At 52.1% G+C, this 18,068-nt stretch overlaps 7 protein-coding genes across 7 annotated transcripts; 4 read left to right on the top strand and 3 right to left on the bottom strand.

The window, feature by feature from the left end:
- Positions 1-282: 282 nt before the first annotated feature.
- Positions 283-2,699, top strand: CTRU02_211201 (uncharacterized protein; the record flags this gene model as incomplete). Its single annotated transcript, XM_036720226.2, has 6 exons — positions 283-408; positions 630-839; positions 927-1,080; positions 1,149-1,261; positions 1,324-1,661; positions 1,718-2,699. 6 exons carry the CDS (start codon positions 283-285, stop codon positions 2,697-2,699), a joined length of 1,923 nt encoding a protein of 640 aa, XP_036587969.2.
- Positions 2,700-3,532: 833 nt separating this feature from the next.
- On the top strand, positions 3,533-4,349 carry CTRU02_211200 (iron-sulfur cluster assembly accessory protein; the record flags this gene model as incomplete). The annotated part of the gene is made up of 2 exons (XM_036720225.2): positions 3,533-4,253; positions 4,312-4,349. 2 exons carry the CDS (start codon positions 3,533-3,535, stop codon positions 4,347-4,349), a joined length of 759 nt encoding a protein of 252 aa, XP_036587968.2.
- A 696-nt stretch (positions 4,350-5,045) lies between these two features.
- Positions 5,046-6,761, top strand: CTRU02_211199 (DNA-dependent ATPase MGS1; the record flags this gene model as incomplete). The annotated part of the gene is made up of 1 exon (XM_070205586.1): positions 5,046-6,761. One exon carries the CDS (start codon positions 5,046-5,048, stop codon positions 6,759-6,761), a length of 1,716 nt encoding a protein of 571 aa, XP_070060829.1.
- A 1,308-nt stretch (positions 6,762-8,069) lies between these two features.
- CTRU02_211198 (uncharacterized protein) lies at positions 8,070-8,597 on the bottom strand (the record flags this gene model as incomplete). Its single annotated transcript, XM_036720224.2, has 3 exons — positions 8,070-8,175; positions 8,251-8,372; positions 8,448-8,597. 3 exons carry the CDS (start codon positions 8,595-8,597, stop codon positions 8,070-8,072), a joined length of 378 nt encoding a protein of 125 aa, XP_036587967.2.
- Positions 8,598-9,682: 1,085 nt separating this feature from the next.
- On the bottom strand, positions 9,683-11,380 carry CTRU02_211197 (udp-glucoronosyl and udp-glucosyl transferase family protein; the record flags this gene model as incomplete). The annotated part of the gene is made up of 3 exons (XM_036720223.1): positions 9,683-9,959; positions 10,016-10,648; positions 10,734-11,380. 3 exons carry the CDS (start codon positions 11,378-11,380, stop codon positions 9,683-9,685), a joined length of 1,557 nt encoding a protein of 518 aa, XP_036587966.1.
- A 2,116-nt stretch (positions 11,381-13,496) lies between these two features.
- On the top strand, positions 13,497-15,402 carry CTRU02_211196 (extracellular lipase; the record flags this gene model as incomplete). Its single annotated transcript, XM_036720222.1, has 3 exons — positions 13,497-13,831; positions 13,891-14,308; positions 14,362-15,402. The coding sequence occupies 3 exons, from the start codon at positions 13,497-13,499 to the stop codon at positions 15,400-15,402; spliced, it is 1,794 nt and encodes a 597-aa protein (XP_036587965.1).
- A 233-nt stretch (positions 15,403-15,635) lies between these two features.
- Positions 15,636-17,532, bottom strand: CTRU02_211195 (C6 transcription factor; the record flags this gene model as incomplete). Its single annotated transcript, XM_036720221.2, has 3 exons — positions 15,636-16,470; positions 16,528-16,965; positions 17,147-17,532. 3 exons carry the CDS (start codon positions 17,530-17,532, stop codon positions 15,636-15,638), a joined length of 1,659 nt encoding a protein of 552 aa, XP_036587964.2.
- Between the last annotated feature and the right edge of the window lie 536 nt (positions 17,533-18,068).

Genomic DNA, 18,068 nt, shown 5'->3' with positions numbered 1-18,068 from the left:
TAACCCCTGAACTACCCTTTACATTTCTCTCTACCATCTTTCTTTCTTTTTTTTTTTTTTTTTTCTCTTATCGGACCGCGTAGCGCATTTGGTCCCCCCCGGCTGCCAGCTCCAAAGCTACTCCATACTCGCCCCGGACCGGAACTCCCACCGAGGCCGCATTCTTGTTTCCAACGTTTGGAACGGCACGACTACGACCACGACGATAAATCTCCGTCATTACTACGTATCCAGTCAGGAAAAAAGATACCCTCCCCACGTCGAACTGTCGTCTCCCCGGGAATGGAGGCATCACCGCTCACCCGTCAGCCTCCGCCCGAGGTGTTCAAGCCCAAGATCGTCGAGCTTTACGAGTCGCTCTTCAAGGTTCGAGCTTCCCTTGTTCTCCGCTGCCTGTCGGCTTGCCAGGTGCATCTGCAATTGAGATTTTTGAGCTAACTACCCCCGTGTCAAGGTGCGTTGCATTGTTTGATTTTCTCTCCCGCTGTTGTGTCCCGCAGCACGGTATTGCGCCGACGACAGCTCCCCTACGATCCGGTCCTTGCCCGGTACATCCGGTTATAATCGTCGTCGAACCGGACCTTCGATTCGTCACAACGAATAATACTGACCCGCTTGGTTTCCGACAGGATGACGACGACGACGAGGATGAGCGTTCAGAGGGCTTCTGGCGCGAGTTCTTCCTCCTCCGCCCCGACCGCGCGGCTTTGAGGAAGATCCTGGACGGCCTGGGCCCGTCGGCGATGCTGGCGCTCGAGGAACAGACGAGGGAGCTTTTCGCCAGGGCCATTGCGGCTGTAAAGAGCGGCCAGGGCGTGGCGGATTTGCATGCGCTCGACGTGAGTCTTTCTTAGTCCCTTTTCCCTTTTTTTTTTTTTTTTTTTTTTTTTGCATGTGGTTTGTCGCTGACAGAGTAGGTTGTTTAGACGCTCAGTGTGTTTTTGAGCTCGGCGTTATCGAAAAAGTACGCGCATCCCAGTTCGGATATCATCAACGTGCTCGCGGGCATCGATTACGTCGATACGATTTTTACGGATTTTGTGGGCGCCCTCGATCAGATTATAAGGACCGGGAAGAGCTGTGAGTAGGAGAGCGAGATTGAGGTTTTGGGTGGGCAGGTTTACGGACCGGCAGCTGACGGGGTGTAGTGGAATTGCGGCAGAAGGCTGTTGACGTCGTGTTGGCCGTCACGGCTGGCGCCTACCAGACGAGTTTGCTGACGTACTTGATCCAGCGGGATCTCTTCCCGGCTGTTATGAAAGTAGGCGCCCCTGGCGTCGAGAGAGCTTAGGAGAAAGGAGGGGGCTTTGCTGACTGGTGCAGTTCATCCAAGACGCCGACTCGACGAACCACGTGCTTCACCCCTTTACTCTACTAGGCCTCCTGGCCAACTACAACAAATTCGAGTTCCAGAACCCGTATCAGATGCGGCTTAACGATTTCGTCAACGAGGCGACGATCAAGAAGATTATCCGATGCGTCGGCGAGACGTGTCAGACTCTGAGGACGCAGTACATTGACGTCCAGGACGACCTGCCCGAGGGCTGGACGCTGAACGGCACGCTACGGATGATTGGGCTCGGAGCCGTGGCCAGGGGCCCCAAGCCGGAGAAGAAGCCGGTCTACGATGCCGAGACGATGAAGGCCATGTTTACGAAATTGTACGTGGAGGAATTGTAGCCCGTGGACTTGGGGGGGATTGCTGACGAGAGGACAGGCCGGGCGAGGAAGCGGCGATATTACTGGCGACATATGACTTCACACACGCGAACAAGCTGTTTTGCTTCAACCTCGCGACGCTACCCGCGGAAAAGGGCGAGGAACAACCCCTCGCGGCGTTCACGTCGCTCACATCCTACCTACTACAACACGCGCACCTGTCACTGCGGACGACGCACTACTCCCATCTCAACCTGATGGTATTCCGCCTGCTGATTGAGGACCCGGTCCTTTGTAAGCGGATATGCAGCGAAGAGTCCAAGACGGCAGTCAGATTGTGCCGGCAGAGGCAGCCGTATCTGCCGCTCGTAAGGGGCGAGAGGATCCTGGCGACTGCGGTGCTGGATACCATGGTCGACGGCATCACACATAACCTCCGGCGGAGGCTCGATGTTGGCATGTACACGCTGTGCGTGGGTATCATGCTGCGCATCATTTCGTATCTGTCGCGGTCGCGAACGCGCGTGGCGTACCACTGGGCGGACCTGTTCCGCTCGCTCCTCAGCCTCATCAAGTTCCTAACGACGTACGTGGCGGACCTGAAGGATCTCTCGCAGATCGATTTGCTCGTAGACAACGTCGTGAACCTGCTGGCGTTATCGCTTTCTGCGGGCGAGGCGTTCCTCCCCGGCCCCGCGGCGTACGACGATCTGTTTTACAAGGTAGTCGAGACGGGCGACGTGTTGGTGAAGTTCAAGGAGAGCTACCAACTGGGTAAGAGGCAGAGCAACTCGATCGACACGCTCATCAGCGTCAGCACGCATTATAAGGAGATGCTGGGCGAGGGGGGCAGGAAGAAGGGGAACTTGACGAGCGTGGAGGTCACGGAGGTTATTAAGCAGGGGTACGAGACGCTGAGTATACAGGCCAAGGAGGGGTTGGATACGTGGGAGAGGTATAGGGAGGCGAACGACAGGACGTTGTTGAAGAAGATGGCGAGGGCGGCGGTTGCTGATGTTAGGGGGTTAGTGGAGAGGTGAGGAGGTGGTAGATTGTATGAATATTAATGACACTGGGATGAATCTCATCGGTTTTGGTGATGAGATGGATACTTGTGGGTGTTGGTGATGTTAATGATGTGTTAATCCGAGTTGACAAGGTTGGTCGGAATAGAAGCCGAGGTGGCGTGGGTTATTTGCTCAATTCCTGTTATTTCATAACATGGAAATCCCAAGTAATTCATAAAAAACGAAAGCCCAAAATGAATAATGCCTCAGCTCTCAAGGTGTCAAGATGTCTTGGTCTTTGGTAACAGAAACAAAGGCCAAAAAAAAGAGTCATTCGATATGCCAAGGTGAAAGAGTCTCCAAGTGCAAAGTACAAAGTACAAGAACAATGTACACTAACCAACAAGGTTGCTTTGTCAGCCCCTCTGGCCGTTGACAAATTACTGGCCTCCCATTGGTCAGTTCCCTCGGGAGCAGTGGCCATGTCATAGCCGCGCCACCACCATTTCGAGCCACCAAATCTGTCAAATGACCCTGAGCTTTTCCCCCTTCCAGGGCCCCCAGCTTCTTCTTCGCTACTCCGAGGCCAGCCACACATTGATTCCCAGTGTCCATTGCCAATCCCGCTACCACCGCCGACCCGAACGAAAAAAAACCTCCGATCTTACAAACATCAATTCCCACCGTTTTTCTCTCGTCATCGTCATACTCTCTCTCTTTCTCTCTCCCAATAACTCTACTCCTCCTACTTCGTTCGACCCCCAAGCAGAGATTGCATCGGGAAAACAACACTCAGACACCGACGGCGTCGACAGCTGAGACGCCCACCTAGAAATCAATCAACAACCCACTCACACACATCCAATATGAACGCCCCTAGGATACTCGGCAGACTTGCCGTGCGCCGGTCGTGCACCGCCATGCAATGCGCATCATCACCTTCGGTCTCTTTCGCTCGCCGCGCCTACGGCAGCCCGTCCTTCCAGTCTTATCCTCTCTACCCTAACAACGCGCCCCCGCCTCCGCGTGCTGACGGCGCCGAGGGCTCAATCGCCCAGCCGGATCCTCTTCCGAGGGTCAACGAGACGAGACCTCCCAAGATGTCCCAGCTTTCCTCCCACCAGCCCAGCTCATCTCCCTCCCCCTCTGCCACTGCGTCATCGACAACGACGGCGACGACGACGACAACCAATACCTCCACAACAGCCCCCAAAGCTACTGCCGCCGCCGCGGTGACGTCGCCGTCAACAACCGCTCCGGCTGCTAAGCCGACACGTCCACGCTCTAAGCTCCGCGCACGCAAGGCGGCGATGAAGCTCACTCCGGCCGCCGTGGAGCAGCTGCGCGCGCTGCTGGACCAGCCCGACCCGAAGCTCATCAAGGTCGGCGTGCGCAACCGAGGGTGCTCGGGTCTGGCGTATCACCTCGAGTTCGTCGAGAAGCCCGGCAGCTTCGACGAGGAGGTCGTGCAGGATGGTGTCAAGGTGTTGATTGACAGCAAGGCGCTATTCAGCATCATCGGCAGCGAAATGGACTGGGTCGAGGACAAGCTCAGCCAGAGGTTTGTGTTTAAGAACCCAAACATCAGTGAGTCTTTTTCCTGTATCCCCTTAGAAGTTATGAGCAGTCACTAACTTTTGAACAGAGGAGGAGTGTGGTTGCGGAGAATCTTTCATGGTATGAGAGGCGGGCTGGTGACCTGCGTTGAATCTATATAATCTCAGCACCGCGGTCGTTTCTATAGACAGAAAAGACGATACGGTAGACGGCATTCGCATTACAGTCAGTCGGGGCGTCGTCGTGTACATCACGTTCTATTCCGAGCATCAAATTGGGGACTTTAGGGCACGGCATTGGAAGGCGTTTAATTTAGGTGTAATGATACCTACGAGAAGGACCCGGACCTAGGTCTGGGCGTGAATACATATATCAATTGATATACTACATAAACAATAAAGTGATGACAGCAATTCAATCTAGTGTTTGTTCTCGGCAATCCCCTCAATGAGATCATCTTGTTCGTCCCCATTGATATGATGGCATGGCACAGTGTATCTCCGAGTTAACCGAGTGCCGCATCCCCCACAGTTCAATGCCGCCCGCCACAGCACCAAACCTCTCTTACTGACAGGGCCCCCGGCGGGTCGGGTGATGCGGAGCGAGGTATCCCGGCCCCACTAAGATTTTCGAGAGCTCAACTCAATTGCGGCGCGTCATTGCTGGAAATTTCACCATCGCGTGTGTGTCTGTCTTTCTTTTTTCTGCATTCAGGTTTGCCATTGGCATTCTTTTTTTCCCACCGACACTCGCTACTATCTCTTTTCGTCTTGCTAACATTTCTCTTCGCATGCGTCAGAATCGCTCATTCTTCCCTCCAAAATGGCAGCTGTAGACTGTCCCATCTGCAATAAGCCCGTCAAGGAGGCCCTCATCAACTCACATATCGACTCCGGATGTGCCTCTCACATCTTCAACCCCGACCGCACCTCCTCTCCTCCTCTTCCAGCAGCGACTCAGAGCAACGGCGGTGGCACTCAGACAACATTATCCTCCTCGCAAGCTAAACGTCCCGCGTCCACATTCTTCCAGACCCCCGCCGCAAAGCGCCATGCGCCCCCTACAAAGGTCCTCGCAACCCCCGCGAACACAGCCCGTCCCACCGCAGGCGTAAAGCGCAGCTTCGACGATGGCCCCGGAGCCATGTCCTCGCCCTTCGGCAACGCCACTGCCACTGCCAACGTCGCCGCGGCCGAAGAGAGGGAGGAGGACGTAACACCCCCCGAGACGGGCCCCGTCACGAAACGCACAAAGACGGCACGCTCCGCGCCGCTGGCAGAACGTATGCGACCCCGAACACTCGACGATGTCTGCGGCCAGGATCTCGTAGGCCCCCACGGCGTCCTACGGTCCCTTATCGAGTCGGACCGCGTGCCGAGCATGATCCTCTGGGGAGGCTCCGGCACAGGCAAGACGACCATCGCGCGGTGCATAGCTCAGAGCGTCGGGTCGAGGTTCATCGAGCTCAACGCCACGAGCTCCGGCGTCGCAGAGTGCAAAAAGCTCTTTGCCGAGGCCGCCAACGAGCTCGCTCTCACGGGCAGGAAGACCATCATCTTCTGCGACGAGATCCACCGCTTCTCCAAGGCCCAGCAGGACGTCTTCCTGAAGCCCGTCGAGGCCGGAACCATCACCCTCATCGGCGCCACCACCGAGAACCCCAGCTTCCGCGTCCAGGCCGCCCTGCTCTCCCGCTGCCGCACCTTCACCCTCTCCAAGCTCGCCAACGAGGACGTCGCGCGCATCCTGCTCCGCGCCATCGAAGAGGAGAACAGAAATAGGGGCAAGGTAGGGGGAGACCCGCTGCCCAGCCCGCTCATCGACGCCGAGCTGGTGACGTACCTCGCCGCATTCTCCGACGGCGACGCCCGCACGGCGCTGAACCTCCTCGAGCTCGCGCTCTCCCTCTGCACGCGGCCGGGCATCACAAAGGAGGACATCAAGGCGTCGCTCACAAAGACCCTCGTGTACGACCGCGCGGGCGACCAGCACTACGACACCATCTCGGCCTTTCACAAAGCCGTCCGCGGCTCCGACGCCGACGCCGCGCTGTACTACCTCGCGCGCATGCTCCAGTCGGGCGAGGACCCGCTGTTCGTCGCGCGGCGGATGGTCGTCATCGCGTCCGAGGACGTCGGCCTGGCGGATAATACGCTCCTCCCGCTTGCGACGGCCGCCTACACGGCGGCGCAGCAGATCGGCATGCCGGAGGCGCGAATCCCGCTCGCGCACTGCGCCGTCGCCCTGTCTCTTGCTCCCAAGAGCACTAGGGCGTACCGCGGGCTGAATAATGCGTACGCGGCGCTCAAGGAGCCCGGCGTCGCGGCGTTGCCTGTGCCGCTGCATCTGCGGAACGCGCCGACGAGGCTCATGCGCGAGATGGGGTACGGCGCCGAGTACAAGTATCCGCCTAATTATCGCGACGGCCGGGTCAGGCAGGAGTACCTACCTGACGAGCTTATCGGGAGGAGGTTTCTTGAAGAGAGGGATTTGGGGACGGAGGTCGATCCGGACTTGGAGATGGAGACGGAGTCTTAAAGGGTGTGAGGTACGAGATTGAGGTCTTGAGGGGGTTGCATGGGATGGACCGGGCTCTGGGCTCTGGCTTTTGGGAATACAATGGCCCTTTGGGTGGGATTGCATAGCGCCTTGGATTAGACGGTTCCTTGGACATGATGATGAAATATATTACTTGTATTAATAGTGGTCTGTCGGTGCTGGGTGATGAGCGAGATGAACAGGTGAGTTTTTATATCCCGTCTATCGACTTTTTGCCCTGCAAAGATCAGCAGACTTTGCATACGCCATGTATAGTGTCGCTACGACAGAGAGCAGCAAACGGTATTGGCGAAAGAAGCGACCCTGAACGATCAGTATTTAAATTACTACACAAGTTCTTCGTATGATGTACTAAGGATATTAAGAAGCATGGCACTTGCGCCTCCCCTCGCACTCTCAGTTGCCTTCATCTCGGAACCAATGCAAACGCAGCTACCCTATGTCAGGTCATTTAACTGTTTCAATATAGCCTTATACAGGCAAATCCAGCGAGCCTTGGTAGCATTATTAGCCGTTCTCGGTAGTCCTTGAAAGTTACTCCCGGCGTATAGCCTTTATGGCGCCATTGTTGGCTTTTCAGCTCTTCTACATCAGCAGAATACGTTTACTGCGATTGGAACACCGTTAGCAGACAGGTAAACTTCATTCTTTACGTCAAGTGAGTCGGGTGGTTACGCAGGCCGCGGATACATCATTATACAGGAGAAAAATCTCACGATCAAGGACCCAGCTCTGCTCGGAAGGTTCATGCTAATCAAACATCATTGTGTCATTGCGGAAGACAGCAATCCTCATAACGAGCCGCAGAGGTTTCTTCGGCGTTTCTCCCTTCATGGAAGTTGTGGCAGGGTTAGAAAGCAACGGCATGGTCTAGACCCCTGACTTACGAAAAAGGAGTACACAATGAGATCGGAACATCTGAGTCTTATCAATACAAAACTAAGAACACAAACCTTGACATCATTATCATAGACTGAGGTCCGTTCGACCCCAAATCTGGGCCTATGGCCTATGCTCTGATGACGGCATCTCCTTCGACTCCCGGCCAGCCGATTTGGCTTGAGATGGCCCCGAGGAGACCGTCACCAGCGGAACCCGGCCTGACCTTCCATTTGTCGGGGCTCCAAGTCCTTCCTCAATGTCATGAGCAGAATTTAACCTGGCCTGGTGTTCCTTCAAAATCTTGACAAGCTTCATTGTTGGGCCGACCATTACGGCGGAAAGTACGCTAAATCGACGTTCGATAAATCAGCATTGGTCTTATATTACGCTATTCATGCATGTGGCTTACGCTTGTGCAGCGTTGAGAACGAGTGAGACGGTGTCCAAGGTCGTTCTAGGTGGGCTGGTACCAAGTATCTGAAATACGCCGTCGAGGATGGCAAAGGCGCCACTTGGGAAGGTTAGCCAAACTTTTCCTTGAGAATCGCCCAACCCGTTCAGGGCCATGAAGAACACAAGGTCTTACGTGGCAATGGCGAATAGAGAGTTTGTTGCTAACACCAGACGAACGTGCCACTCTGGTGTCGTCAGCTCCACGACGTTGAGGTACGCCGAAACCACTATGAAGGTTGGAACAAAGATCCCCATCTGCCAAGGTAATGATTAATAAATGAGTCGCAAAGTGACATGTTAGGTCATGTGGATGAGTGGCTTCCTGCGTACCACGATACATTGTGCAAGCTCTTCTGGCCGCTCCTTGTTACGGTCGATGTAGAGGCGGATGGTGATGCCCAGCGACACGCCGGCAAGAACCGCGAGAAACGCGAAGCCCGTGGCACAGCCGCCTTTTCGGTCCGAAAAGCTTGTAGGCATTCTGAGAGTCGCGGATGTCAGACCCTGGGTCACGCTGATATGTTTCACAAGCTGGGGCGACAAAAAAACAGAGCTTGTTCTTCGTGTCGAACTGCTGCCAAACAAAGCTACTTATCTCAGTTATCAACATTAGTTCTTATACTTTACCTTCCTTATTACCCGAGCAGATTGGCGGCTCATGTTCATCTCCCGCGAAAAGACACCTGCCAAAGACCTGCGGTTCGCGAATCTGCCTACCAAGTGTCAAGTCTCACTGGGAGATTCGCCTAGTCTAGCCAAAGTATGCCCATGTCGTCCTTTGCGGTTAGATCTACACCAAAGTGATCTACTCGGGCATGCTAGCCAAGCCTCAGCCGTGCTTGGCAGGTCTGTGTGCGGGAAGAAGCGTCTGATCAGCTGGGGGTGGCACCTTATTTTGTCATCAGGTTGAGAATTTCAAGTTTAGTTCCTAATGGATGAGCAGCTGTGCATTGGAATTTGTTGCAGAAGAGTTTTCCCAAGCCGTCAATGTCAGGCTGGCTGCTGTTCTCGATGTTGGGTATAGGATGATCCAGCAGGCTTAATACGGACGTAGGCTGCGCCGAGAATCCAAAGGGGCCGGACTGCGGCAACCGCCAAGGGCAAGTTAAGACAGACCCATTTTCTACGGAACAAACGATTTAGAATGGCCTTATAATTCTGCCAGGGTCATTTAAACGTTAGTGAAATGGAATGTGCAGCAAATCTCTGGTAAACAAGAAAAAATTCAACCTTGGATTCACTCGCCGAGAATGAAATACGCCTAGGCACTCATAGCAGTACCATATGGGTTAACAGATCTCAAATGACCGGTTTACTTTTCCTAAGTTCGGCAAATACACTTCTCAGAATCATTCACAGAGCGTATTTCCCGTCAGCACAAGTAGAGGACTTGAAAAGCCCATTTCCAAATCGTTGTCAAAGGGCCCATCGTTTCACAGATAACATATGACCTGTTGCATGAGCCCAGCCTTAGTGTCTATGGGCTACGCCAAGTTCCTCCAACATTAGCTATAATGCTACTGTTCCCTTGACTTACTAGACCCAATGAGCAGATTCAAGTCCAATCAGTAGCCAGTTGCTGCTAGTCTAGCAACTTCGTCAGCAGCAATGTCACGTCCCGGGCGGACAATACTCTTGCCCAGCCGCTTCGCATTTTCTCGCATTGACAAGCTGGCTGGTCCACCATCGACCATCTTCAAAAACGCGCTGCCTAGTTCGTCTGCTGAGATCCCGGGAGCTGCTTTTCTGTTACCCCAAACACCAATATCAGTTGTCTCCGCGAGTGACGCATAGTTGTACAAGTCTGCCCACGCGGGTAAGACGATATGAGGTACGCCGGCCCTGGAATCCTTTGTCAATGAATGTCTCGGAATGCCTTCGGAACAAGGGTTGCATACAGAACAGCTTCGTGGTAGCAACTTGCCCCTCCCTGATGCACAGAGACAACGATGTAACCCGTCTGCAGCAACGCCAATGGTTCAACAGACAACCACTTCGTAACTCTTAGCCTGTCACTGTGTATAAACTCCTCCACCAAAGGCCTCCAAGCATCTTCGACGAGAACTCGATCCGCGGGCGGAAGCAGTTTCCACAAAACTTGCACTCCTGTCCTTTCCAGCATGATCTTCAACGCGCCCGCCATAGCCGCTGCTCGATCTTCATCGTATTCAAGGATGCTGCCGAGATTCACCAGCACAGTTGGTGCGCGTGACAGCCACGCCGTGAGTTCAGGATCCAGCTCTTCGGCAGTGGCAACTGAAATGGAGATAGGTCCCGCCATGACGATGTTGGGCGGGACGTAGTCAACCGGCAAAGAAGCCCCCTGTGTTTCTTGTAAGATGAAAGAGCCCATGTAGGGTTGACGAGGAGCAAGGAAGTCTATGGGGTCTTTAACCCCGTTTTCTACGAGATATTTGCGCTTCGCAGCTAACTTTGGGCTGAAGAACATATTATAGGCAAAGCGGGCTGCTTGATAGATATTTGCAGGAATATCACGCCAAGGGACAGGAAAATCATAACCAGAACCCAGCCTATATAGAGGTACCTTGGATCAGCTAAACGATCAAGAGGCGCTTGTTCACCTGTGTCACACAATGCAAAAGAAGATGGACTCACACGGGGTATTTCCAGAGTCCGGCCAGCCATGGTTGTTCCATGCCGAAAAAATCGGCTAGGTTATTTGGAGCCAGCATTGCATACAACCTCTTTTCGCCCCGCGCAGCATCCACCGCCGGCCATAACATCCCGTCAAGAACAATTACGGCAGGATCAACATCTCGGATAAGATCCCTTGAGTAGTCATGTATCTGTAAATAGTCTGACTCTGTCCAAGGCGCGATATAACGCTGCAGGTCCTTCATTAGAGCGTCCATGCCCGAAATACCCGGCGGTTGCATTAGATCGATGGATGTCCTGTTCGAGGCGGTGACCAAATCAGGGCCGGGAAGCTCGTGGAACCTCACAACGTGCATGCCGGGGTAGTTTTTGCGTGCATAGTTAGCCACTCGCTCCAGCTTGGGAGCAAGCTTGGGAAACGATGCAACATGGATGCTGATTGTCGGATGATTTTGCAACAGGGAGAATATAGTGGCGAGATGGACATTGGAGAGGCCGTACTCAACATTGACGGCGAATAAGACAGTGTTGTTATTCCCAATGACCGGAGGAGGATGCTGGGTCTTGGTTGACCCTCTATAAAGGGATACAAGTACGCCTAGAAGCCCGACGAGTATAGCTAAGTGAAAAAGTCTAAATTTTGCCATCGTGACAGGCGTGTCGTTGTGAAAGAGAAGGATTTCTAAAAAGGGGTCGGGAGCACGGATTTAGCAATCGAGTGACAGGAAAAGCTGCCGCTCTCTGCTGATAGAAAGGATTCTGCTCCAACGATCATCATCCTAGACTATGTATGTAATGATGACGGCCCAAATCCACACCGCTTGGCAGATGGCAAAAGCCGCCCTTCTCTTTATGTGTATTAAGCACCCCTCTGTTGCTTATGCCACTCCCATTTTCGCGACTCCGCGGACCACCGCAACAATCTACTGTCAAAAATCCCAGTCAGGGCGCTTACCACATCCCTACTTTCAGACAATTCATTATCCTGAAAGAAAGTACTGGCCATCAACGAATGGTCTTTTCCACAATTCGAGCTAGTTAGGGTGACATTTCCAGGGGCGGCTGGAACATAGCCTGCAGGTGCAGCATGCAAATACAGGCATCGATAGGTATGATGTAATTGATATCTGAAGTTCAACCTGACCCTTGAGGCTCGCTTGGTCATTCATGTCTTGTGTCTGGGTTAAGATGATAGAGAGTCAGCTGTACACACCAGTTAAATCCCAAATTGCCAAGGGTTTATGAATGCATGTTTGTTAATAAGGTTTACACGTTGTTCGGTGGACAAAGTAAATAGCCGCCTTTTAGAAGCGCGTCAACCTTCTTCATTAGGAACACCAATCCGCAAGTGAGAAAAGTCAGAAAACACAATCACTCATGCTGGATGCCTGTCTTATTTTCTGGTTACTCTTCTTTTATTTTTACTTCCTTCTTTCAAACCCTTTTCTTGAAATAGGAAGTTGATGGATGAAGTATTGCCTACAAGGAAGCTTGGTCCTTGATACGCCAAGAAAGCAAACAGGGGCGTTTCCAACTGAAGCAACCAATTGATTTGTCGTTTAGAACCATGAGGTGGCATCCATGGCGAGGTACGCGTGGAGCATACACTGCGGTAGCGTGCCGCGGACGCCCGAAAACCCACCAGCCATTCTCGTCCGGATTCTCCAGATTTCCGTATGGAGTAGATTTAGAAAGGATGGTCCTAAGGATGTGCTGGAATGAATGCGTTGAGTTCCTTTTACCAAATACACGAAACGTAGGTAGTCTGTCACGAACAGGTGATACTGGTTCTACAGAGGTCTTTCAAAATGAGGGAAATGTTGGCCTATTTATATGGATTACTGTTGCCCATGTAGAATGTAAAAGCAAGAGTCTCGTATGCCTGCCCATCCGACAGACATTCTTCCCATATTATCTCAATACTAACTTGATGTGACACCACCTCATACTGAGCTCTTTTTGCTTGACAGAACAAGACTACTTTGACATCTGAATCGGAGCCAAAAATTTTGACGACAGTAATGACGACCACGAAGGTGGATTAGAAGAGTTCTTGTAGATCTAATCGTAGGCTTTTGTACTAATTGTCATCATTTTGTGTACATCGAAAATGTTCTCGCAGCTTTAGCCGTTAGTATTGGCATCGTAGGGATCCCAGTTCAGATCCAGGAAGAAAAGTTCTTCACAGGGGAAAGTCTTGAATATAGTATAAAGAGCTGCAGAGGGGAGGGTTCAATCAGGTGGAATAGAAATACTTGTTCCGCATGCCCATCGCGTGAGTAGTTGAGGTTGTCGCATGTCCGGAAGCAGAAGCCTGCAACAGGACTAGAGAGATATTGTTGGCATTACAATACCATCATTATCCCATGACATCTTCACCATTAACAAAAACTACCCAGTTTGTTTGATGGGAAAGGCTGGCGTTGTGGCTTAAGTATGGTCCTGCTCCGACGTGTGCGGACGGACAGCTGGGAACGCTTCGGCAAAAGGCAGCCGAATGACAAGTTTTCCGCGGCGAGGTGCAAGGAACACCGTGGGCCGTGGGATGGCACTGTCGACGCCCGCAACACCCCTGACTGCCGGTCTCCCGGCCCCTGGTAAGCTGGCATGATCAACCGACCCCAAAGATAATAACGGTTGACAGTATCTTGAGCGAGCAATTGTTTGGTATATCAGTAAGGCTTGCAATATGAGAATACCTCCATTTAGAATAGACTGAAAATTATCTGCCTAACGGACCGCAATCTTGAGGAATCGTAAGACATGTCCAATAACGCAGATAAAGCACAGGGCTGGAAATGGACTTTCGGAGTCCCTCTGGCCGCGGCCGGCATTCTGGGTTACCTTTGGTCTGGGCAAACTGGAGTACTAAGAGCCAATCAACCCGACAAACCCAAGTACAGCCCGGTAGCATCCGTTTCGATTGACCAGGGCACTATCAATGGCAGACTGGTAACTGATGGCACGTTCCCGGAGCCGTTGGAAGGTTTCATGGGAATTCCATATGCTCTTCCACCGGTTGGGCAGTTAAGATTTCGCCATGCTGTGCCTGTGCCAGCTGGTAACCTGACACTTGACGCATTCGAACTTGGTCCAAGGTAAGTTTAAGTCACTAATCCAAGAGCTATCAAGACTTGTTTTCTGAAGATTGGAATAGATGCCCTGGGAAGCAGCTCGTCCCGTTCACGGACGATGAATGGCTGGGCCCCGACTGGGAGAGCGAGGACTGCTTAACTATCAACGTGTACCGCCCCAAGGGCCATACGAGCTCCGATAAGAAGCTGCCAGTGGCGGTGATGATCCCAGGTGGCGCATTCAATCGCGGAGCAGCTCGGATGCATAACACACCGTCAATGCTGGCGTGGTCCGAAGAGCCGTGGATCGGAGTTTCTATGCAGTATCGCATCGGTGTTGCTGGTGGCATGAACACAGCCTTGACCAAAAAGAAGGGATTGTTAAATCTGGGACTGAAAGACATGTATGTCGCCTTGGAATGGGTTCAGAAGAACATTGCCTCTTTCGGTGGAGACCCAAATGATGTGACTATCATGGGGTTATCGGCTGCTGCACATGGTGTACGTTGTTTGCGACCGAGATTACTCGATGCATATTTGCTCACATGTCACAGATTGGACACCTCATTATGGATATTAACCAGAAGAAAACGTTGTTCCATAAAGCCATCATGGACTCTGGTGGGCACACTGCCCGAGTAGTACACCCGCCTGAGTCCAAGCTTAATGAGGCGCACTTTCAGGAGTTCCTTGAGCTCACGGGCTGTGGGAACCGTCCTGAGCACGAAATATTGCCTTGCCTCCGCGCTCTCCCATCTTCGACTATCATTGAGTCAGGCCAAAAAGTTTACGAAAAGTCCAACTCTTCTGTGCGGTGGGCTTGGCAGCCTGTCCTTGACGGTGATGTTATTTCAAGGCGCCCCATTGATGCTTGGAAGTCTGGCAAATGGAATAAAGTCCCCATTCTCACGGGATCGGCACACAACGAGGGCGCAATGTACGTCCCGAAGAATGCATCTACGCCGCAAGATTTCACGGACTTCTTTCATACTCTTCTTCCTCAACTTTCCGATAAGGAGCTTTCTGAGTTGAACAAACTATACCCGGACCCTTCCAAGTTTCCAGACTCGAAATACGTTGAGACCAGACCTTTGAAGATTGGGCCGCAGTATAAGCGTGCCGAAGCTGCCTATGGTCACTACGCCTATACCTGTCCCGTTCGTCAGACCGCGATCTGGGGGAGCCAGTCTACCGAGAACCCACCCGTCTATCTTTACCACTGGGCTCTCAACAAGACAGCCTTATATGGTGCCAATCATGGCGATCAAATGCGGTACCAGACATATAACGCCGAAGTCCGATCCATCTCACCAAAGCAGGACGAAATCGCTGGCTTTATGCACGCGTACGCAACCTCGTTCATTGTACATGGTGACCCAAACAAAATCAAGGGTAGATTCGACAAGCGACCTGAATGGTTACCATTTGGGGGAGACAAGGGAAAAAATGCAGGGAAGACGATGATCTTTGGCGAAGACAATGATGAGCGTGCCGGAGGGTCCAGTATGGGTATCTCGGCCTATTCTACAGATTACAAGTGGGCGGCGAAGGAGTGTGACTTCTGGTGGAAGCAGACTGAAAAGTTCGAGGACTGAGGATAACGCACTAAATATTCGGTAATGATTGCAAACAGTGCGGCTACTTAAGCATCTGAACCTACATGCTTTGGAAATTTAGCTTAAGGTGCTCATTTGCTCTTTACCAGTGACCGTACTTCAGACAACCGGGATAGTACTCCGTTGACCATCAATGCAATCTTGCCAAACCATTCGTCATTCGTAAACCTTATCATACATACAAACATTCGTGTCATGCCTCTTGAAGCACATCAAAACATGTCCCAAAGGTTTGGGAAAAGCTCGTCAATAATCGGGACCTCCGACGACATCATGAGCTGTTGGAATTCAGGCACCGTCGCAGACGGGCTATCCGCTGTTAACAACCTCTCAACCACTTCGGCATACTGCGCCAAGCAGAGGTCTCCCAGATCCCAGCCCGAGTTCTGTTGATGCGATTCCAAAGATTCAATCAAGTTCTTTGCAAGCTTCAGCGATGCGCTCTGTGCCAGGCCCGCAGCTGTATTTTCCGTCTCGAGTGCGCACCGCAGCAGAAACGTAATGGCAGATGTGAATGCGAATGCGCTAACCGGTAACCAGAAATCGCCCAGGTGAATCTCCTCAAGTTCTTGCACAAGGAGCACTATCTCCTCGGCAGCTCGGCGAACTTGAATGTAGCGGTTTGTGAGTGCGTCGCCAAGTGCAGACTCATCCTGCTTCTCAATGTCAAGTTCAATCCTTCTGCGAAGAAGCTTAGTCGACAAATACGCTAACCGCAGGTTCGCTGCGCCGGGCGTATGGAGGTTGTTTCCACGGGTAACAATCCTCCTAACATCATCACCAAGAGAATCTTCCCATTGGCCAAGACTCAACTCCAGCCCAAGGGAAGTATGCCCGTTGTCTTGATCTCGCTCATGATTGAGGTCATAGACGAACTCCAAGTACTTGTCCAGAACCCCTGTCAAGGTAACGAGGGCTATGAAGACGGAGGCAGCGCCCTTTTCAACATCAGTCGCATCGGCTGTTGTGAGGTAATCTAACGTAGGGTCTGGGACGTCGTATTGAAACCGTTTGATTTGAGGTGGTGTTCCGTAGGCGAGGCTCAGCCTGCAGAATATTTAGTCAACCATTCCACCGAAAAGGAGCTTTGTAAGGAATTCTCACCATTTATCATGAACTATCAACGCCCACCATATCTTCATTCTTAAGCACTTTTCAGGCATAGAAATGCTCCAGTCTGTAGGATCTCGGTTGAGACCGAGCGACTGCGCCAGTGATACGGCTGCACCAAGTTGAATCTCGTTCATGATTATTGACGTCGTTGGCCTACCGCCAACATTGAGGATAATGGCAATAATGGTGGAAATACCGGGTGAAATATGTAATTCAGAAAAAAGCGTTTCTGTTGCTTGGTTCCATATGAACCGAGAATCGGGACAGTACTCCGAAGGCAAGTCTGGTGAGTTCTTCCAGAATATCATGGAGTTGGCATATAGGACAGACAGCAGTGCCGGAGATATTCTGTCTCTTGCTGTCTGAAACTGATGCTTGAAGGACATTTCATCCAGAAGAGGGAAGCAGATATTGACTTTCTGGAAGTATCTGTTTCTTGCAGGTTAACTGAATAGTCCGGAGGCTCCATCTCTCAAAGCATATGTGGGCATTGTGGCAGTATTGAGTAGAAAACGAATGGTAGCGAGCATTGTCGTAACGTAGAAGCCGTCAGAGCCACCAACGTTTTAATCAAGTGACAGAAAGTTCAGAAAATTGTCCGTCAACTTACAAGTCAATGAGTGTTGAAGTCCATGGCTCAAGCATCTTCTCCACTATCTGGTACTTCTGCAAAGGAGCAGTCTGCCTAGGTGCCAGGCCATAAGGGCGTTTACGAACTGCCGTGAAAATGACCGGCTTTCGGATGCCACCCTTGAATGGTTCTGGGGACTGAGGTGCCTGTCCCGCTTGAGATCCAGGTCTAGTCTTGACCACACGAATCATGCGCTCGTGAATACTTGGCTCTGTGCTCAGGTAGTCCGCCAATACCTGTGTGTCATTGGTAACTGCCGGGCCAATGATGTGAGAGTTGTCCTCATCCTCGGGACTGTCGAGTGCCAGCATCAAATGCGGATTGTGCGGACTGAGTACAACTTTGGGGCCCGAGCTTGATGCCATGCTGCTGGTCGTCGGTGGAGACGTGGAAGTGACCCTCGCATGTTTCCCGGTCTGGGGTACTTTAGCCGATGCAAGAGGCTCTCTTCGACATGGCGTGTTGGATTGCGGGGTTCGATATGTTTTTTGGACTTTTCCGGGGTTCAGAGGTGCTCGGCCTGCACTTCGAGGAGATGGTGGGAACTCGCATTCGGTGCCGTATACGTGGCACATCTGACAAGTTGAGGAGCTGATGCTTTCTTGCTGTTGACATCGCGACTTGCGGCGCCGGCATTGCAAACAAGCTGGGCGCAAATGAGACCGATATGGCCTAGGCGTTGATTGATCTACCAATGATGTCGACATTTTGTTGGCGTCTGGGACGTTGTTGTGCTGTTCTGGGACTTCAATGTCGAGTTGCGGAGTCCGGATATCGGCTGGCAACTCGGGCAAAGGTTGAGTGGGAGTTGTCTTCTTGATATTTCCCCGCGGAAAGGTCCACTGCCACTATCGTTGATGGAATCCGATCAAGGACACTAGCGTTGATACCGCTGTTAGTC

The sequence above is a fragment of the Colletotrichum truncatum genome (assembly GCF_014235925.2).
Source record: "Colletotrichum truncatum strain CMES1059 chromosome Unknown Contig_0007, whole genome shotgun sequence".
NCBI lineage: Eukaryota > Fungi > Ascomycota > Sordariomycetes > Glomerellales > Glomerellaceae > Colletotrichum > Colletotrichum truncatum.
Note: the sequence above shows the minus strand (reverse complement) of the source record. Positions and strands in the feature narration are given on the sequence as shown.